Source organism: Myotis nattereri (assembly GCF_964212035.1).
Source record: "Myotis nattereri genome assembly, chromosome: X".
NCBI classification, from domain to species: Eukaryota; Metazoa; Chordata; class Mammalia; order Chiroptera; family Vespertilionidae; genus Myotis; species Myotis nattereri.
This window is the reverse complement of record NC_138078.1, coordinates 24,003,444-24,026,738: the sequence shown is the minus strand read 5'-3', so window position 1 is coordinate 24,026,738 and position 23,295 is coordinate 24,003,444. Positions and strand designations below refer to the sequence as shown.

General features: G+C 34.7%; 1 protein-coding gene across 2 annotated transcripts in view; it reads left to right on the top strand.

Moving 5' to 3' along the window:
- DMD (dystrophin) overlaps nt 1-23,295 on the top strand; it is a 2,781,977-nt gene that overhangs the window by 1,216,589 nt on the left and 1,542,093 nt on the right. For both annotated transcript variants that reach the window (XM_081115404.1, XM_081115406.1), the window contains 2 exons: nt 6,225-6,348; nt 19,512-19,599. In XM_081115404.1, the coding sequence (XP_080971530.1) occupies nt 6,225-6,348; nt 19,512-19,599 (212 nt within the window). The remainder of the gene's footprint in view (nt 1-6,224; nt 6,349-19,511; nt 19,600-23,295) is intronic.

Sequence of the window (23,295 nt, the reverse complement as noted above, 5' to 3'; positions counted from 1 at the left end):
AAAGTTTATGTAAATGTGTCATCTTAGTTTAATACTTTATATAGCAGTCACTGTACAGAAAATTAACAGAACACAGTAAGTATCCATCAAGAGGCTCTTCTGGCGTAATTAGAACAGTTATAATATTGCACAAGTTCCATACTGTTGAGAATTCAAAATGGACAACTTCTTAAGCTGCAAATGTTTCTCGTTTTGTTTTTTGCGGGTTTTATTGTGTTTTTTTGGGGGGTGGTGGTGGTATTTTTCAGTGTTTTTCCTTTTAATTTACTTAAAATATTGACACATGCACATACACAGACCATATATTACTAAATTTTGACTATAAGAGAGTGTAATTTATTTAATTTGCATCCCTTTTATGGGAAATTCAACCAGATGAATTAGAGTAGATTTGTACAATAAGCATCATACTTTTTGATATTTTGAAAATTCCAGAAAATGAGAGATAGGACTTCTATAAAGCACAAAGAGTATAGGGTTAAGAGGTTTGTTCAAAGCAAGATCATACAGGACCATGTTGAAATTTTGGTCTTTATCCTAATAAAAATGAAAAGTTTTGAGTGGTTTTAAGAATAAAGGTAATATAGTGCATAGAATAGATAGGAAGATTCCAGAAAGATTGCCCAGAGTCAGTTGAGAGGCTATTGCAGCAGTTTTTGTCACATTTAATGTCAAGATGAATGAGGAAGCCAGCTCTGAAGCTCATAAGAAGCAGACACATTAAGGAAAAACATAATATTTGATGGATTAGAATTTGCAATAGAATAAATATAGGAATGAAAGGAGAGGAGTGTATCAAAGATGATAGAAAGTGATGCCATTGACAGATCTGAGCAACACTGGGGGAGTAGTACTAGTTCAGGAGAGAAGGTCAAACATTAAATCTTGACATCTTCTCCTGAAAGAGTTGACAGCATATAAGTAGAGATACCCAGTAGGCAGATGGTTGCATAGTTGTGGAGCTAAGATGAAATGCTTTAATTAGAGACATTGATATATAGATTGTAATTAAATGTCATGATTATGAGCATGGATAAGTGCACTAGAGAGAGAATAATAGATAATAGAGTAGATAGAAGATGATTGATAATGAACTAGACCTGGATGAACTCCAATATGTATAAGGAGGTGGAGGAGGATGAACCTGCAATGAAAAAAATTACCAGTGGTTATAGAAATAGAAGAGAAAGTTGAATAGAGTGGCATCTGGAGGGAATTTCAGGGGGGGGGGGAAGGAGACTGATCAAAAGTGTTATGTGTACTAGATAGAAAGAAAATAAAACTCTCCATTAGATTTATTGACATGGTTCCTTTATGAAACAGTGTTTTTGTTGAGAAAATACTGAGTGGATTAAAGAGTGCATAGGAGGTATGGAACTGACAGCAAACTGAACAAATTATATTTTTTTGTTTGGTCCTATTTTGTTCGTTCATTTATTTTGTTTTTTAGATTTCACATATAAGCAAAATCATATGGTATTTATCTTTGTCTGCTTTTATTTCACTTAGCATAATACCCTCTAGGTCTATCCATGTTGTCACAAATAGCAAGATTTCATTTTTTATGGCTGAGTAATATTCCATTGTATATATGTACCACTTCTTTATCCATTTGTCTATTGATGGTCACTTAGGTTGTTTTCATTCCTTGGCTATTGTAAATAATACTGCAATGAACATAGGGGTGAATATGTCTTTTCAAATTAATGTTGTGAATTTCTTTGGATAAATACCAGAAGTAGAATTTCTGGGTCATAAGATAGTTCTATTTTTAATTTTTTGAGGAAAAATTAAAAGGAATGCAGATTGGCTGCACCAGTTTGCATTCCCACCAACAGTGCATGAGGGTTTCCTTTTCTCCACATCCCTGCCAATACTGACTGTAGATTTATTGATTATAAACATTCTGACAGGTGTGAGGAGATATCTCATTGTGGTTTGAACTTGCATTTCCATGATGCTTGGTGATGTTGAATATTTTTTCATATGTTTATTGGCAATCTGCATGTCTTCTTTGGAAAAGTGTTGAGGTCCTCCACTCATTTTTTAATCATTGTTATTTTTGGTGTTAAGTTCTATACGTTTTTTGTATATTTGGCTATTAACCCCTTAGCAGATGTATCATTGGAAAATCTCTTCTCCCATTAAGTAGGTTGTCTTATTTAATAGATGGTTTATTTTTATTTTTTAAGATATATTTTATTGATTTTTTACAGAGAGGAAGGGAGAGAGATAGAGAGTTAGAAACATCGATGAGAGAGAAACATCGATCCGCTGCCTCCTGCACACCTCCTACTGGGGATGTGCCTGCAACCAAGGTACGTGCCCTTGACTGGAACCAAACCTGGGACCCTTCACTCCACAGGCCGATGCTCTATCCACTGAACCAAACCGGTCAGGGCTATGGTTTATTTTTTTAAAAAAATATAATTTTATTGACTTCAGAGAAGAAAGGAGAGGGAGAGAGAGAAACATCAATGATGAGAGGGAATCATGGATCGGCTGCCTCCTACACTTCTCCTAACTGGGATCAAGCCCGCAACCCGGGCACGTGCCCTTGACTAGAATCAAACTTGGGACCCTTCAGTCCACAGGCCAATGCTCTATCCACTGAGCCCAGTTGGCCAGGGTGATGGTTTCTTTTAATATACAAAAACTCTTTACTTTGATGTAGTTCCATTTGTCAATTTTTTTCTTTTGTTTCCCTTGCCCTAGGAGACATAAAAAAAATTAAGAATGATATTAAAGAGTTTACTGCCTATGTTTTCTTCCAGGAGTTTTATGATTTGGGGTCTTACATTTAAGTCTTAAATTTGTTTTGAGTTTATTTTTGTATATGGTGTAAGAAAGTAATTCATAAACTGGACAAATCTTGCAAAACATTTGCCTCTGTAGAAGATATGTCCAGAAGGGAATATGGGGGTCAAGAGATGGTTGATTTAAAACAAAAAGGGAGTCATGAAAATGTATAAATTAACATATGGAGAATTAAGGTGAGAGGAATGGGTTGAATTTATAGGAGCTAGAAAACAAAAAATTTCCAGACACCTGAGAAGAAGTAAGGGAATAGTATAAATTTCAGATAGAGGAATGAACTTTTGAGAAAAGTCTCTCAAAAGTAAGAGAAGTGAATGAGAATGACACATGCAGGTAAGATTGAATATGAGAACATAGGAAGTGGAAGAAATTCTAGTCTGATAATTGCACTCTTCTCTGTAAAATAGAAAGCAATGCCATCTGTTGATAGCTGTAGAAATATGGGTCAGAGCTTTGGAAAAAGTTTTAAAAAGTTTCTGTGAATAGCCTGAGCTCAAATTGAAAAACTAAATGTGGCAGGACGCTGGGTTCATTTGAGGCTATTGATCATTGCCTTAGTCTGGGTTTCCCCAAGAGTGGATTTGGAGACAAAAATTTATGTGCAAGTTTATTTGGGAAGTGATCTCAGAAATCCAAGTGGGGAAGTGAGGTTAGGAGAAGGAGGCAGCCAAAATATAGGCTGATATCTGAGCAGGTTATTGCTGGAGACAACTGGGACTCAATTCTTCTGGGAACCTTCCGAGGCACTGTGTGTAACATCCTTCATGATGGTTGCACACAGAAGGACAAGGGAGCTGGCATATTTATCCACCAACTCCCAGGTTCCCCTAGTTAAGGGTCACTCCTGAGGTGTAAATATCAGAACTCTTGTCCTACCCCATGCACTGCCAAGTGGATGCCTGTAGGCAGAGAAACACAGGGATTTCTATATTATACCAAAATAAAAACAAAAATCCCTTTAGACATTTTGAAGGAAAAATGTACTAGATTTGGTAGATGGTTAAATGGCCACAGTTAAAGACTTAACATAAATGAGAGACATGGAGACATTTGTAGAAGCACACAGTAGGACTCTACAGTCACACATTGTTTTGTTGCACTTTGCTTTATTGCACTTGACAGATGTTGAGTTTTTTACAAATTGAAGGCAAGACCTTCTACCACTGAAAAGATTGGTATTCCTTTATTGCACTACTTATTCTATTGTGGTTGTCTAGAACGAAATCTGCAATATATCCAAGGTATGCCTGTATTTTTATACCAACATTATGAATGAAGAAATAGGAAACCCAGGGATGAAATTTATGGGAGAGCAAGATGTAAGAAAGACAGCAATTGCCATGTATGTTAAAATAAAAAGTCATACATATTTATATTCCATATGCAAATGAAAATATTGACATTCAATGACATGGGATTTGGGGTAAAAAATGTCTGAAATTAGATTTCTGTTCCTTCAATTTCTAGTTGGATAGCTTTTACTCAGTAAATATTTATTACTGTGAACCAGGCCTTCTTTGAGGTGAAGGATATAATAGTGAACAAGATGAATTAAGTTCCTTTCCTATGGTTCTAATAGTCTGAGATAAATTAATTTTGCTGTGTCTCCATCTCCTTATATGAGCAGAGAGATTGATAATACCTTACTATAGGCTTCTGGAAGTACACAAAAAGAGAATACTTTATTGGAAGTGTTTTATGTTCTGTGAGGCTCTATATCAGTTTAATTTTAAACTAATAACCTGCAACTAACATGTAAAGTTTTAACAGGTTTATATGATTTAAAGCCCTGAAATTTTACTTCAGGAAATCAGTTTACAAGTTTGTGATAGTGAAGAACTGGCTTAATGATAATTTTTGTGAAAAATCCCTAGAAGTTTAACTCAATTTAACTTCCATGCGAGTTGAAAGTCTAATATGGAAATGAAAACATTGATTTAACTCGTAGGCTGCATCAGTGAAAGTGTTATAAACCAGGAAGATAATTATCTGTTTTTCCCTTATAATACTAAATACTACTGATATGATCCCTTTAGCAGCCAGATTTTAAGGAAACTATGGATTATCCATTGAAGTAACTAGGACTAGAGCAGATACCTTTTAGTTTATTTAAAGAAATGACTTCAACTATTTGAGGATTGGATTGGAAAGAAGTTATAGCATAATAACTAAAGTACATAATTTGTGTCTAAATCTTGTATTAGTATTTTTGTTCTATTTCACAAATTTCCTATGGAAAATTGAATGTCATTTATTTTTTCTGGAGACTTTCATTTGGTTGTTTTGTTTAATAAACTATTGGATTAGATGATCTCTAAATTCCCTTTTCATAGATTCTTTACAGATGCTGATAAAATCTAGGGTTTCTTTCTTGAGGAAAAAACACACATTCAGAATTGTGCCCAGAATTTCAAGTGACTCATAGAGATCATTCACCCTTGCAACCCTTCCATGACTGCCCTAAAACCTGTGCTTTAACTAGACCTGTCATCTGATGATAGTGGATATTTACTCCCATTAGCTCCATGGATCTCTGCAATAAAAGAATGTTTGAGAATATCAGGGTAGATGATCAAATATATATTTCAGCATAACAACAACACCCAAATTTAGTGTCTTAACATAGTTATTTATCATTTTTCACAATTCTGCAATGTAGGATCTTGGGGCAGTTCTGTGATTCTATGTGGTATCAGCTGGAACATTCATTTGGTTATATTCAGCTGGTATTTGAGATGGCCCAGAGGTCAGAGAAGGCTTTATTTTCATGCCTGGTCCCTTGTGCTGTTCCACATAGTCTCTCCAGCTGGCTAGGTTGAGGTTTCTTAAAGGATTGTTCAAATTCTTAACAGTTGCATTCTCTTAGTGTCTGCTCTCAGAGGACAAGATCTAAGGTGCAAGCACTTAGCTCCTGCTTGTATTACACTTACTGATATCCCATTTGCCATAGTAAATCACATGACCACATCCAGAGTCAGTACAGTTAGAAATTATACAAGAGCATAAATAGCAGAGGAATTGTTCAGTGGGGCCCCCAAAATGGAACGTTATGTTTGGTATAAATGGTTTCCAAAAAGAAGTTGGGTTATCTTGGGAAGTAGTAATTTTTCTACCAGTTCAAACATTCAAGCAGAGGCTGAGTAATGGCTTATAGGGGATTCAGTAGAGTTGGTGGCTACATTGAGATGAATGAAATGACCTCCTTGATTATAAGACTCTAGATCAAAACTGACTCCACATTTTGAGCCTACCTGAATAGGGAAATATTAGTGCTATTAATAATAACAGAGGCATAGAGCGGGAGTCTCAGATTAGTTGGAGAATGATAAATGTGGATAGATTACCTTTTTTCCATGTAGAAGAAAGATACAATCAAGAAATAACGATCCTTATTTTTCCTGTCTTAGGTTGGATGTCGACATAACAGAACTTCACAGTTGGATCACTCGTTCTGAAGCTGTGTTACAGAGTCCTGAATTTGCCATCTATCGGAAAGATGGCAACTTCTCAGACCTTAAAGAGAAAGTCAATGTAGGTTATGCATTAATTCTCTTGTATTTTTCCGAAGTTTTGTTGCTTGTAAACTCTATGCTTTGTACTCTCTGATTCTATTAGAATTGAAAAGATTAAAGCAATATATCATGCGTTTAACTATATCTTTAAAGTGTATTTTAGATACCAATTAGAATCAAAGTTTAGCCTAGTAGAACCTTCCCTTGTTCTGCTGTGAATGACCAGGAATGTTTTCCATTAACCTTCTTCAATACCTTTTTTATTGTTTAGCTGTAAGTTAACAATTTTATAACATGAACTTATATTGATTTCCCTTCACATATTGTTCTGTCATTTCAAGGCTGGGATTTAGCAAGTTTATAGAATAAAATAGACATGTAAAAATATTGTACTTAGGACTTTGTTGTTTATGATATCACTGTCATTAAAAAGGTATTCTTTATAGTCATTGATACTTTTCATAAATTATAGCAGTTTTGCTTTCTCTAGATATTTAATTATTACATTGTTATAACTAAAAAGTACAGGATTTTTCAATATTTATTTATGACATGAGATGGTGTGCTATTTTTATTCCCTACTGAGACATAATAATTTTGTCCTTCATAATAGGGATTTTTATTGATTTAATAAGAGTTGCTTCATCTTCAGGGACATTACCAGGGCTAAGATTTCTCAACTTCAACAATTATAAAACATCCATTTTTGGGATGTAACTGGCAATACAGGAATACCTCATTTTATTGTTCTTCACTTTATTGTGCTTTATAGATGTCATGATTTTTACATATTGAAGAAGGTAAGACCCTCCTCGACCAGCAAAACGATTATTACTCACTTTAATTGTGGCTCCCTTTATTGCGGAGGCATGGAACCAAACTTGCAGTATCTCTTAGGTGTGCTTATAGTTTGTAAGATTTCTAGCAGGCAGAGTAAATACTCTGCAGTGGACAGGTTAAAGAAAAAAATATCCTGAACGTCAAATAATTTGAACAATAGGAAGGTTACATGTGTGTGGATTAATTCTGACTATTCTTTCAAGCATTCTATTTCATGAATGACAAAATCTATTCCATTTTTAACACATACAATACTAACTCAGAAGCAAGTTAGTAATTGATGAGGAGTTAGAACCTTTGGAGAACACAGAAATCTTCTGGGAAAAAATAATCTGTTTCTAAGGTTGCTTAAGGATGAGAGATAATTTCATCAACATTTCTCAGAATTCATTACTTATAAATTAGAAATTTATTATTAGCTTTATACAATAGTCTGTTATCTAATAATAATAAACTATTATAACTACTTTCAAGAAATGGGAACTATGCTTATATTTGTTAATATCTTAGTTTGAAAATTAAACTCAAGAAAAATATATTTAGGAGAAAATTAGCAAAATGTCTTATTTCAAAGTATACTTAGGTGAAGGTGTATTTTTTGTTAGGGTTTTTTAGGGTAATTTTGTGGCTAAAAAATTACTTTGAGAAGATGCCCTCTAAATCCTTTCCAGGTTCATGTGACATATTTGACAACTGAAAGTAAGAATCTCCTGGGGCAGACATTTTATTAGCTAATTAAACATTTTTAGATATATTTGAATAATCTACTTATATGTTCGTCACCCTATTTCTGTATCTTAAAACAGCTTTGATCAAGCAGGAAAATTGAGTCCCAGCATTTAAGGAATGCAACTTTAAAAATTTCCTGTTATTGTATGGTTACCTAGAAGCAATTTGCATTTAATCAATAGTGTCAGCAATGACAGACTGAAAGTGCTAAAAAAAGTATACAATATTGTATGAGTGGTTTTCTAGTGCCTCGTGAGTCACCTTTATCAACTTCTACTCTCATTTTCTGAAATAACAACATCATTTTTAATTGCCTACTAAAATAGGACATAAAGTGATTTACCTAGACATTTCCTTCAGGCTAAATATAATGTATATGTATTAAAAATCCTTGAGAGAAATGCATAATGATGATGGATACACAGTTTTGATGTACATTAATTTTCTTACTTCTTCACCTGTCTGTTTATGTAGGTTAATTTGAACACATGGGAGACCTGTCGTATGAACTTGAGTGCTATTAATTCATTTTTAGGCATCCATTAAAAATGGCTAAATATTACCTTCTCTCTCTTTTTTTTTTTACTTTATTCTTTCAATTTCAAGTGCTTTCATCCAATTAGAATGTCCTAGGACATTATCAGTTCCATTTTTTATACTTTTAAACTTAACTGTTTTCTTCTGTATTAACCATGTGTGTTATATATACAGTTAATGTAATACACTGATTTAAAACTTGAGTTCAAGGGGTTGTTTTTACTCAAAGTGTAGTCCCTGAACAACCAATATAGGCCTCATATGTGAGCTTGTTAGAAGTGTAGGATTTCAGACCTAACGAATCAGTATTTGCATTTAAGCAAGACCCTCAGATGATTCGTATGCACATAAAGTTTTGAGAATCGGACAAGACACAATCTGGGACTTTATCACTCTTACTTCAATGCTCCTTCCTTCATTCTGTGAATATCACCACAGTTCAGAATTTGTAGCTGAATAATAGGTCTATTCTAGCTACTCAACTCCTTGAATTGAGCACAGACATGGTAATGTAAGTTAGTAGTTAAAACAATAAAACAACCTGTCTGACTAGAAGATAACATGATAAGGTGTCCAAGAATAGGGACTTGTACAATGTACTTAAAAACCTTCCTACCAGCTGTTAAGGTAAACAGGCCTTGGACCCTTCTTGAGACCTCTGCTTATTTACACCCATAACAAATCAACTTTTAACCATGTTCTATCGGAACTCTCAAGCCAATTAATTCAACTTTCTCTTATCTCTGTTATCTGTGTTTACAACCCAGAATATCAGTATTTCTATTCATCTGTTCTTTCTTGTGTCTTAATCTCTATGTTCTTTCCTCTCTTTTCTCTGCCTCACTTTCTCTTTTTAGTGCCTTCCTGTGCTCTCATACTCTGTGCTCTGAAACCCTTTTCCTAAGGCAGCTCAGTCCTGTATACTCTCTTTATACATGGAAACCACTTTTACCCTTCAGAACACTACTAAGGTTAATGACCCTTTCATACATCCACTCCTTTAGAATTGCTAGTTTCCTTACTTCCCAGGGCCAATTCCAAAGGTACCACTCTTTATGTAAAAAAAAACAACAACAAAAAAACACACCAAAAACAAAACAAAAAAACAACCCTTCCCTTGTGTTTCATGCCAAGTGACCATCTATCTACTGCTCATCATTTTACTATATTACTTTTTCATTGAAGACTTTGGCACCAGGTTCACAGTATTGCCCACCCAAATTGTGCCTTCATCCTTAATAACCTGAGCCCATGTGAATTTTACTGCTATCTACAAAATCTGCCATTTCCAAAATCTCCTTAATTCAGCCACGCATGTGCATAACTGTACTGTTTTAATAGCAGACATTACTCCATTTCTGAAATAGCACATTTTAACAGATTCACCAGTACTTATTCATGTTTTCCATGCCTCTCTAGTAAAATTTCTCAGTTTCTCTCAATAATTATTTCAAGTTTTTAAGGCTCTCCTAAATTTTTCCCCACCATTTATAGTAGATGACTTTCCCCTTTTAATTTAATTAAAATAATATCTCACAGATTATATTTGTGTTCATATAGTCTCTTTCTTTTCCCTCTGCCTTGGTTGAAGAGATTGTCCTTTTTTGACTAGGTATGGCTAATCTATACGTGTATATTCTTAATATCTTCACTGTCTATATCCTAAGGAACCTGTTTCCATTTAGCCACACATCCATATCTTCAATCTCTCTGTTTTTAGGTCTTTACCATCAGCCTTTAAATAGGCTGTTTTTCTGTCTTTGAGAAAACCCTCCTCTCCTATAAACACACGTATGAATATTTTTGTGCCTTATTTTACTCAACTTTTATGCAGGACTAAACCCTATCAGCGTCCTTATCTTTTATGAAATTCTTTTCTTCCTTGGTTTATGGGATACCACTATCTACTGGTTACCTTTTTTACATTTTTGGTCATTTGTTTCATCTCAGTGTCCTTTAATATTGATATTCTCTACAGTTCTTCTTTTGTTTCTCTTCTCTGAATTATCCTCATTCCTTCACATTCAAACAGAATTTATTTTCTAATGACCTCCAGATATGTACCTTTAGCTCATGTGTGTCCCTTAAAGCCCAAACCAGTATATCTAATTGCCTATTATACACCTTTCATTGAATGTTTGCCTGAAAACTTAAACCTCCTTTAATCTTTTTCTTTCTTTTCCCACTTCCAACAGCCTAATCTAGGAACCTAAAAGCTAACTGGGTCATCTGAATTTTTCTCTATCCTTTACAAGCCCTTTAACAAGTTCAATTAATCTTACTCCCTTACCAGCCCTGAAACTGTCTAATTCTCTGTATTCCCATCACCACAGCCCTGATTAAAGTTTATATGGTGGCTCACCTCTGTTTAAGATGATAAACCATAGCTGGTCTTCCCTGCCACTAATTTTTTATTTTTTTAGAAGTTTTCAGATTGCTTCTGCCAAAACGAATTTAGTGAAACATAAATATTACCTGTTATGCCTCTGTTTATATGCATTTGAGAAAGAAAAAAAGGAAGCCACTGATACACATGATCTGGCTTGGCACTTCAGTTAGGCCTTGGAGTTGCTACATGCTATGTTAGAGCTTGCAGCAAGTTTCAATACAGACAAAAACAATAATATTGTCTAAACCATCCAAAACAACCAAATGTCCCCATCCACGCTAATATGGCAGATTGTGCTTCTTTACTAATTGTAGCTTTATCCTGTCTGCATTATCCATGTCATCTAGATAATTATTTTCAAGATACCCAATCATAGAATTACCCCTACTTCCATACAATATCCAATTAAAGGCAAAGTCCTGCTTCCTTTACCACCCCCCCAGCCTCACCAAAACCCAATACCTATAAACTCTTTTTAACATCCTCTTAGAGACATATCCCCATAGTTTCCTGTTTCATGCAACAAATTAAATCAAGCTAACCTTATTAATCTGCAGGCCTGTTTCTGGTGGCCATTGGAAGGCACTTACAAAGTCATTTTCTCATGTTGCTTTCATAAAGACTACCATGATCAAAATCCTGTTTACTTATCCAAACTGATTTCTGGCCATTGTTACATTGATTATATTTAATCAATGTAATTAGACCCAGTCACCAATTTCTAGAAATTATAGAAATTGGAGACTGGATCTTAATTTCTTTCTCCTGTTTTTTTGTTTTGTTTTGTTTTGTTTGTTTGTTTGTTTATCTTAGTTTGGTTGTTTTAGTATTCCAATACCTAACATAGCTCCTGGTATTTAGCACCACTGATGTTTGACTATATGAATAAGTGATTATTTTTCAATTCTGCAGGCTAATTTTAAGTCAAGGTCTGTTACTGATATGAAGGATTTAACAACTTCTAAATAAACATTTGAGTGAATAAATTACTTTTTCTGTCAAAGGGCAAAACTTCATTATAGAATGTTAAATGAATAGAAAATTAATTGCTACTAAAGTCAGAGTAGGACTCTGGGGAATCTGGAACTTACTTTCATATTAATTAGAGAAGATGTCATGAAAGGAAGAGGCTTTTAAGAGATGCCGATGAAGGAGGAAGAGAGGTCATAGTGTTTTTAACCAACTTATTTAAGAATTAGTAAATATCTCTTTCTGTATACTTTGCTCAAAGGTTATTTTAATTGTTTATTTTCTCTTTACATTATTATACAACTCAATTGCCATTTATTTTGCACTTAAAGTTATACAATTTAGAATTCATAATTTTTAATGATCTGTAAGAATTTTCATCAGTTCATAATGCATTTTAAAATTAACAGTACAATACTTATGGAATAGTTCACTGAAGCCTTTTTTAGCTGCTATATTCTTTACTTGAAATTATGTGCACTACATACTTCAGAATCTCAGCAGTAGGTTTTAAACATATGATCATATATTGAATCTATATTGAGTAAAGTATTAATATTCTCCATGTTAATAAAAATAAGTTCAAAAATATGTTCCATTATAAAATATTAGAGGCCCAGTGCACAAAATTGTGGACGTGGGGAAGGGTCCCCTCAGCCCAGCCTGCACCCTCTCTAATCCGGGACTCCAAGGATTGGGCCTAAACTGGCAGTCCGACATCCCTCTCACAATCCTGGACCACTGGCTCCTAATCTCTCACCTACCTGCCTGCCTGGTCGCCCCTAACTGCCCTGGCCCCGCCAGCCTGATCGCCCCTAACTGCCCCTGCTGCTGGCCATGTCGCCCCCAACTGCTCCCTCCCTGCCGGCCTGGTTGCCCCCAACTGTCCCCCCCCCAGCCTAGTCACCCCTCACTGCCCCCCTGCCAGCCTAATTGCCCCCAACTGCCCTCCCCTGCCAGCTTGATTGCCCACAACTGCCCTCCCCTGCCGGCCATCTTGTGACATCTTGTGGTGGCCATCATGTGGTGACCATCTTGTGACAATGTCGCGTGATGCCACCTAGGCTTTTGTTATATAGGATAATAAATGTTGTAAGTACTATGTTGTTTTTCCACTTTCTTTTTCATTTCTCTTCCTTCACCAAAATAAGGTTTCATTAAGGTTGGCTTAATGAATTTTACATGATACTATTTGTTTACCATTTGGGTAATTGTTTATTACTGCTATCAGGGCATCATAAAAGTCCTGTTTGATGTGCCTAACTCCTAAACTAACCTGCAGTTTCTAAAAGTAATCCAGCTTTACTTTACTGAGCTTACAGGACCCAACCTCATGAGCTGGTTCTGAGGTTATTATGTGTATGTACAGCTGCCAAGTCTTGTCATATATCACAACTTCACAGAACATTTTTACTGTTGGTGGGGTGGGAAAGAATATAATAGTGTATATGGAGGCATTATGCTACAATAGATCTCACCCTATTATGCATCTACTATGTACCAGGCACTGTTCTAGGCACTGGAGATAGTGTGAAGAAAGAAATACACAAGGATCCTGGACCTTATGCAGTTTATATTCCAGTGGGAAAGATAAATATTAATCAAGATTAATATATAAAACATATATAATATTATTGATAAATGCCAAAGACAAAAATAAAGGAGGAATGAAGGCTAGAAAGTGTGTAGATAGAGTGGATATGGAAGGCCTAACTGATAAAGTGACATTTAAATAAAGATCTAAAGGCAGTGAAGGATTAATTATCTAAATATGGGAGGTAGGAGCATTCAGCCAGAGGGAAGCATAAATGCATAGTCCTGAGGCAGGAGCATGCCTGGCATGTTGAAGAACAGCAGAGTGTGGCTGGAGCTGAGTAATCAAGGTGCTCAGTAGCAGGAGAAGATGTCAGAGAGGTTATGGAAGTTAAGTCCAGGCAGCAATATGGTTACAACTTGGACCATTACTCAGAGTGAGAAGGGAGGTTATTGGAGAGTTGAGCTGGCCACTATTGTGTCTAACTTCTTCTGTCTGCTGTGTTGAGCAAAGGTAAAAGTAGAAACACCATTTAGTGGGTTACTTTGAAACATCTAGACCCCTGAGAGATGAGGAAGTCTTTTGACTTGTGTGGTAGTAGTGAGCACAGTAATCATCACTTGCTGGATGTGTTTTGAGGTTTGAACCAATGGGCTTTTCTGATGGATTTGAATGTGGTGTTGGTGAGAAAGAGAAGAGTGAGGAAGGATTCTAGGTTTTTGACCTGAACAAACGTAAATATATATCGATCTCTTGGACACTAAATGTAGAGGTCAGACATAGAAGGAGGAACCAGCATAGCAGATGGAATAAAGACAGTTTTTGAGATAGGAGGAAAACTCTTTGCACTTCTAGTCTAGGAAGCCAAATTAAGAAATATTTCTAAGAAGTACCCTCTGAGTCAAAGTATGTTAAGTAAGCTGAGGCCTGAGAATCAGCCATTGAATGGAGTAGCATGGCGGCTAATGTGACATTAATAACAGTGGTTTTGATGGACCTGAGTAAGGGAATAGGTGTGAGGGGTCCTCTTTTCTCTTTTGTAATGGGGCCAGTTTTTTCTTTGCAAGACACACCTGTGGAAGGCCAATTTTTCTCCTTGGTGGCACAGAATTCTTTGGAGTAAGGGCTTTTCTATCCCTTTTCCAGAACCATATTTCTCTCCAGAATTAGCTTTTGATGGTTGTATAATTTTTATTTTACTTTTTCTGTAATTTTAGCAGATACTTCTTTGAGAAAATGAGAGAAGATAGAAGCATTAGGAACTATAAATATAATCTTTTTTTGTTTGTTTGTTTGGTGTTAATCCTTACTTGAGATTTTTTTCCATTGATTTTTTAGAGAGAGACTGGAAGGGAGGAGAGAGGGGAGGGGAGAGAGAGAAAGAGAGGGAGAAAGTGAGAGAGGGGAGGAGCGAGAGCGAGAGTGAGAGAAAGAAAAAGGGCAAGAGAGAGAGACATGGATGTGACAGAGGGTAGAAGACAGAGGCACACTGATTGGTTGCCTCCAGCATGCACCCTGCTCAAACCTGAAACCCAGGTACATGCCCTAGACCAGCCGTGGGCAAACTACGGCCCGCAGGTCGGATCCGGCTCCTTTGAAATGAATAAAACTATTGAAGAAAAAGACCGTACCCTTTTATGTAATGATGTTTACTTTGAATTTATATTAGTTCACACAAACACTCCATCCATGCTTTTGTTCCGGCCCTCCGGTCCAGTTTAAGAACCCATTGTGGCCCTCGAGTCAAAAAGTTTGCCCACCCCTGCCCTAGGCAGAGAATGGAAGCTGTGACCCTTGGGTGCATGGGTCAGTGATCCAATCACTGAGCAACACTGGCCAGGGCTAAATCTAACCTATTTTAAAATAGGAGTTCATGTATTTCATTTGAGAATAAATGCATGTATGTCCAGATCGAGGAAAAAAAGGGAGTTTCAGTGATATTTTTAAATCAGCCTCTTCAACACTTTATATGTGGAAACTTCTCACACATTTCTGTGAGAAAGGTGCTCCAATTAACCTGGTACCAGTTTTTCCTAACCTTGTTTTGAAGATTATTGAGATTGCCTTTCGTAGAATGACCACAAGCGCTAGTTTGTCTGGGGCATTCTCTGTTTATGTCATTCTGTTAGTCACAACTCAGTTATTTCTAGCTTCCCATTTGCTATAAAAATTGTCCCAATTTGTAGAATAAATTATATGAAGAGCCTACTCTAATCCCCTCAGAATTCCTGGAGAGCAGGTATCTTTATTATTATTTTACATAGAATATATTAAGGCTCAGAAAGGCAGAATCACGTTCTGAATGCCAAACAGGTGGTAAGCAGTGAAGACAGAATTCAAACCAACTGAGAACAGCGTGACCCCAACACTTTTCTTTTCATTACCTTCCTGAATGTTTCCTTGCTTTCCTACATTTTCTCATTTGAAATCGACCATCTATAGCTGTGTCTGAAATGAAATGTTTTTTTGGACTCTTCACTGTCTTTAAAGTGATGTTACTCAACAGAACTCAGCTATCAAACATTGGCAACTATGTGGAGGGCAGTAACTGCTTCTTCCCTGGGCCTGTTCTCTATTTATGCACCAGTTACTCAGTTTGCATATAATATACATCTGGCAATGGGGGATAGTAACTGATCTGTACACAGAGATGTCAGTCAGCTTACTGTCAGTATCCATTCTAAGTGACCAAGCATTCCTTCTGATCTGATGCCCGTGATGCATTAATGATTATATATTTTTAATATTATCCCTGACTACATTCAAAATATCATGTCACCTTTGCTGTGAGTTGAAGTCAGATATGTGCAAATATGTTTGATTAATTCCCATTGAAATACTACTAGAAGCAGCAGAGTATGTTTGAAAGAGAGTTATACATAGATGATCAGGTTCTAATATTGTATCCAAAACTTGCTACTTATTTTTTCTTTATTGATTGATTAAGGTATTACATATGTGTCCTTATTGCCCCACTGCCCCCCACACCCCCACTCACATTCATGCGTTCACCCCCCTGGTGTCTGCATCCATTGGTTATACTTATATGCATGCATACAAGTCCTTTGGTTGATCTATCCCCCCCTACCCCAACTCTCTCCTACTTTCCCTCTGAGGTTTGAGCATCTGATCAATGCTTCTCTGTCTTTAGATCTATTTTTGTTCATCAGTTTATGTTGTTCATTATAATCCACAAATGAGTGAGATCATGTGATATTTATCTTTTTCTGACTGTCTTATTTTGCTTAGCCTAATGCTCTCCAGCTCCATCCATGCTGTTGCAAATGGTAGGAGTTCCTTCCTTTTTACAGCAGTGTTTTCCATTGTGTAGATGTACCGTTTTTTAATTACACTCATCTACTGATGGGCACTTAGGCTATACTTCTAAGATCTTGGATACATGACAATCTTATTGATGCTCAATTTTCTCTTGTATGAAATAGGGCAACATGATGTCGATTCCTTCTATCTGACAGAATTATTGTGACATACATATGGAAAATATACATAAACTGTAATTTGGTAGACAGTATAAAAGGAAGCCCACTTTTATCTTGGTTATGTAACTTTTTTCAAATATCCACAAACTCCTGTTATCTCACTTTCTTCTTCATATATTATTGTTTTGTTGTGGTGGTAGTTATTGTTATTATTTACAGTAGAACTACTGGAATAATGTGGTTAACCAAACACGATATTTGAGCTCAAATATTACCCTGATATATTCAATTATAAATTTGTCTCTCTGTTAGTAGTATAGGTTGATTATTCCATTAGATGCTTAGAATAAGGAAATTATGCTCATGACATTTAGAAGGTCATTAATAATTTCTTTTCATCATTTAAGAAGACAACATCACTTCCTGATTCTACTCTTTATATGATTTCATGTGGAAAAAACTCAGTGTAGATAAAATAGAAGCCACTCTGATAGGAAAGAATAAGTCTAAAATTGCTTACTTAAAAGAGCGGCAGTTTTTGTCATTGTTTTTATTGTTTAGCTGTAGTGTATTCTTTTCTTTTTTCTCTTTTATTATTTATTTACTTATTTTTCATGATATAGTTCAAGTTTGGGACATCCAAATAGTGCTGTAACTCTTTATAGTTGTGAATATTATGTTTAGTTGGCATGCGCTTTTTTTTTTCTAAAGGAATCCAAGTCCTGTAGAAATAGAATTAACCTTTACTGGATAAAAAAAATAAAGTGTTGGAAAACACATGAGCCACTAAGCTGCTAAGGACAGGGGATTTAGAAGACAAAAGCTGAGAGTTGAGAAAATGTGAATTTGGTAGCTTCACCTAGGTTCTTACCTTTAATAAGTTGCTGTGGCTACTTCCTTCTCATTGACATGTTAGTTCAACTATCAAGTTAGAACCTTCCATGGTATCCACATGCTTGTGTAAACGATTCAATAATTTCTGTGTGAAAATGACTTTCAAGATAAGCCAGAAGTTTCACCTGCTAATTGGTATGGAATACAGGGTACATATAATCCCCAAACACCACAATGTGTGTGCTTTGAAATTTTCAAGTAGAATACAAGTGAATCGGAGTTCTCATTTGCTTGCCCTTGACAGCATAGTGTAAAATGTATATTGTCCATCTAATCTAAAAGTACTTTTAAAAAGACTATCATTTTATAGTGTTTTATTTCACTGGTCATTTATTCTGCTGATTTTTAAGTAGTTTATTTATTGTATATTACATTTTTTCCTGATTAGATATATAATATTGTCTCTTGGCTCTTTTAGCTTTTTGCAATCTTGACTTTGAATCCAATAATCCTAGTTCAAGAAATTCTTTAAAAATTAGTTTTAAAAACCTATATTTAATTGTGTATATTCCTTAAAATGGAGAATCTTTTGAAATATTGAAAATATTTGCTGTTTCCCTGAAAGTATTCCTGATGTTGCCATATTATATATAATGACTATTTATCTTTAACTGTTTACTTTCACATGGAGGACACTAGATGTGCACTGTAAAATTGACACTTGACACATGTGGCTTTTAAAATTTAAAAAAAATAAATTTACAATTAATTTCATCACTCACACTTGCCATGTTGCGTGTGCTCAACATCCACATGTGGTTAGTGGCTACTGTATTGGACAGTGTAGATATGGAATATTTTCATCATTGCAGAAAGTTCTACTGAGCAACCCTGTAGTGTATGCATGTATCTGTTATATGTTCTCCCTCCTATATGTAGTCCAATATTATACCTTGGAATATTTGTTTAAATGTCTATCAATCTAAATAAAGTTTTGAAGAAGTATGATGTAGAATAGACTCTTGCCACAAACTCAAGTGAAATTTTTGGATAATATTATTAATCATTGAGGTATTGCTTTTACTACATGTTAAATATATTATAGCTTGCTTTTTCTGTGGGTAGTTATGTTTTAGAACATATATGTTGTTATAGCCATATCTTTTTAGTGACTATAGTAAGGTAGCTGAATCATGGTTTAAAATTGAAGTCTATGTAGAGACATTATTAAACTCAACAGTATTGAATGCTAATTTTGGTTAATTGTAATGTGTTTTTGTAGTTCAAAAGTTAACTCTGGGAGATATGAACAAATTTAGAAACCTTTTTGAAGCTGAAACTATTTTTCCTATAAGTGGGAGTACTTGACACGTTTAGAGGGAAAAATTAAACAGCAGTTTTGTATTTAGATAAATGTGGTTTTTCTAAATTAGCCATGCTACTTTACTTTTCACACTTGTTATACACACTGGATTTTCTATTTGATTTTCATTACAGAATATATACTTTTGTTATGAGGAATAATTTCAGTGGTCTATACTTTTAAAAAGACAAATCCCATTTTAATTATCTGACACTTTATATTTTCAGTGTTATAATTTGCCTTCGTTGGTTCTTCTCCCCCTTTTTTGCAGCCTTTCATAACAATGCCTCAGAAACTATTATGTAAACAAGTTATGAGTAGACAGCTTATTAAAAATAGTAGTCATTCAGTGTGAAAATGGCATGTGCTTTCATTGCCATATCGATGCTTCTGGTGCCAAGAAACTTGAGAACAAATCTTTAGATTTGCATGATAAGCTGACAGAGTGAAATATCTTAAGGCTTGAAAGGGCAAGTAGAAGTTATAATTACTGTGTAAGCTATGCAATCCTTGTACTGAAATCTTCACCTTTGCTGTCATGCTGCAGGCCATAGAACGAGAAAAAGCTGAGAAGTTCAGAAAACTACAAGATGCCAGCAGATCAGCTCAGGCCCTGGTGGAACAGATGGTGAATGGTAATTACATGGAGTTGATTTAGATAATCTTCTTAGGGATTTGATAAACATATAGGTTCATATTTATCAGCTGAATTATACCAGACAAGCACTCCCTGAATGCACATTTGAACTAAAGTGAGCTTTTTAAAGAAATTTATCTTTATTGTTGAAAGTATTACAGATGTCCCCATGATTTTCCCCCATTGACCACCTCCCAGACCCACCCCACACCCCTACCCCCAAGCCTTCACCACATTATTGTCTGTGTTCATGGGCTATGCATATATACATATAAATTCTTGGGTTAATCTCTCCCCACTTCCCCATTCCTGCCTTCCCTCTAAAATTCCTCAGGCTAAAGTAAGCTTTTGAGCTTTTTGTTATTTTTCTTAATGTTAAGGAAATTATTAGAGGAAATTCAACTTTCAGTTCAATGAAATACAATGGGATATGGTAGAATATTTTATAAATCTGTTACAAAGAAATTAATGTTAATGCGAATCCTGCTAGCATTTGTCAAATAATTTAAGAACAGAAGGTTTACAGAAAGAATGGAAAATATGTGCAATCACATAATATGTGCAAAGTGATTGTAACCTGATTTTAAATCATTCTAGCAATATGTTTTTCCATACTGACTTACATTATGTGGAACATTTCATCAGCATATTTGTTTGCTAATAATATATTTGACATTTGTTATGTTGCTTTTCCTTTTTATTTCAGTCATTTTAAAAATGTCTCCTTGCCGAAACCGGTTTGGCTCAGTGGATAGAGCGTCGGCCTGCGGACTGAGGGGTCCCGGGTTCGATTCCGGTCAGGGGCATGTACCTGGGTTGCGGGCATATCCCCAGTGGGAGATGTGCAGGAGGCAGCTGATCAATGTTTCTCTCTCATCGATGTTTCTAACTCTCTATCTCTCTCCCTTCCTCTCTGTAAGAAATCAATAAAATATATTAAAAAAAATGTTTAAAAAAATAAAAATGTCTCCTAAGGGGGATTTTTTTATTATTATTATTATTTTTTTTAGTTTTACCTTTTTTCAAGTGAGGTGAAACTTTGTTTTTCTTTTTAAGAATGGGATAAAATTAATCTGCTAACAGTATTCCAAAAGCTGCCCACACAAACATGTTATTGACATCAATTGTGAACAGCCTTCTTTCAAATTGTCCTAATACTAGGTTCATTTCCAGATATAAGTAATTTATGAAAATCAGGGATAATACTATTTCCAAATAATTTTTTTTCAGTTATCAAAGGATATGTTTACAAAACTATCATAACCCCATGCAACAAGTGTTTTTGTCATGAACATCAGCATTTTCCAGAACCTGCCTACATTCTAGGGCAAGAATTCTGTGTATGAATTATTTTTTGCCTTAATTGCCATGTTGGCATTAAAAAGTTCAGTGATCTGCCTAGGAAATCAATTCATTTTCTTTGCCTAATTAGTCCCAAGACTATATTTGGTAAAAAACAAAAACAAGCAAAATGACAGTTGAGGATTGGGTTAGAAGGTAATGCAAAGTATTAAAAGGTTGTCATTTAGGTGCATGTTGCTGAGTGGTTTAACTGATAAGTTTGACAGCAGCAAATTCATGTTAAATAAATTATATGGTCTGAGGTTTCTCTAAACCAGGCTTCCCCACAGTTAGCTTAGTAAAGCTCTCAAATTTACCAGCCCAGAATTTCCTTTCTCAAGTTTGGGCTATGGAATTATAATAAAACTCATAACCATAATAGATACTTATATTCTTGTCCTTTTATTAATAAACATATATTTCTTTTAACCACATTGCATATCCTTTTTTTAAATTAAGATAAAGGAAATCAATATTGTACAATGTTATAATATTATGCACCTAATACAAATATATGTACCTTTTATGTATGTTTTAATGTGATGACATTTAACATATATTATAAAATATGTATGAATACTTGCATAAGTGTACCGATTATATTTTTTAAAAAGTATTTTATAAATTATATTTTATATGTGTAAGTATATACATAGAAAACTAAATTTTCTACTGTAAGATTAGACTACCTTTCTAAAATATCTACAATAATTTTGGAACTCTTGACCCCAAATGTTACATCAGACATAATTCCAGATAACTTTTGACCATTTCTAAACATTTACTGAAAGAATGAATTTTTAGCACCACTTAACAAATGTAGAAAACAAAATCTTTAGTTCCAAGGACAATTTCTTGAAAGAATTTAAGAAAGGTGCTGAGAAACAGGTGGTAGGATCTTAAGATAATTTAAAGTGCAGAGGTTACCATGATGCCAATGTAAAAGTAACTTTCATTTGATGTCGCAAGGTTTTGTTAAAAATCAGTTGTATATCTTGAAAACACTACTTCTCATAACACATGTTTAGTTTTGCACAATCACATAAAAGTTATGATCAATTTGAGGATAATTTTCTCTTTGCTGCACCTTATCAAATACAAAGAGTTATATGTAGAATATTAAAATACAGTTAATATTCAAAATGTGCACACTTTAAACTATTTTGTGAATTTTACGGTAGAGTGATTTATATTGGAAAAATATGCAGAAGTTCAGTAAGATATTTTTATTAATTTACTTGGAACTTTCAAAAAAGGAGGGTGCATAAATAATTTGCATACTTCAACCCTATACATGAACAATTTTTTTAAGGATGTCCCAGTTCTTTTAGAAGAGTGTAAGTAATCAAAAAGATCTAAAGAGAGGCTATAATGCTGCTAACAGAGAGAGTGTTAAACTAAAAATATCATAGTTCCAGGGTTTTGACAGAGAATTTTGGTATAATTTTAAACTGATTTATCTATTTCTTAACTACATTTTCTGAACTAACATTAATTTGCTGTTCCTATGTCAACATTAATTGATTTGATAAGTATGGGGAGCAGCTTGACAGAGTATTGGATGGTAAAGAGAACCTCTTCATATTAGAGAAACTTTTCACGGATATAATCTTTATGAACCTTATTGTCACATTATCAGATTGGCATACTAGTAATAGCTTTATTCTAAAGAAATTTTTCACTTCCTAGAACATTAATAAGAGTGTGAGACTAGATTGGGTACTATTAATCTAATTATGTTTCCTGTAGCTGTGTTATACCGAGAAGAGAAATTTCCAATATTTTTAAATTTTCATTTTTATAAAAAGGATACATATTACCTTCTTTAAGGTTGACTTTTATATTTATTTAAACACAAAATTGTGTAAAATAATTACTCAAATGTATTCTGAATTATTTTTATAAAATAATACCTCCTATCAGTTCAGGTATAACAACAACAACAACAAAAACTGGTTTAGATATTTTTTTCCTTTATTAATATTGAAGTTACCAAAATATAATTCTACCAAAACATTTATTTTAGCCTGGCTGGTGTGGCTCAATGGTTGAGCTTCAACCTATAAACAAGGAGGTCATGGTCAGGGCACATGCCGGGGGTGCAGGCTTGATCCCTAGTGTGGGGTATGCAGGAGGTGAGCAATCAATGATTCTCTATCATCATTGATGTTTCTATCTCTCTCCCTCTCTCTCTGAAATCAATAAAAACATTCATTTTAAAACATATGCAAGCATAACTCAATTTCCCCTTCTTTTAAGCTGTAAAGTGGTTTCACTACAATTTCCAGAGGTACTATAATTATTTAATAGGGTTAGTGATGTTTTCTACATTAAATTGCACTTCACTTTCAAT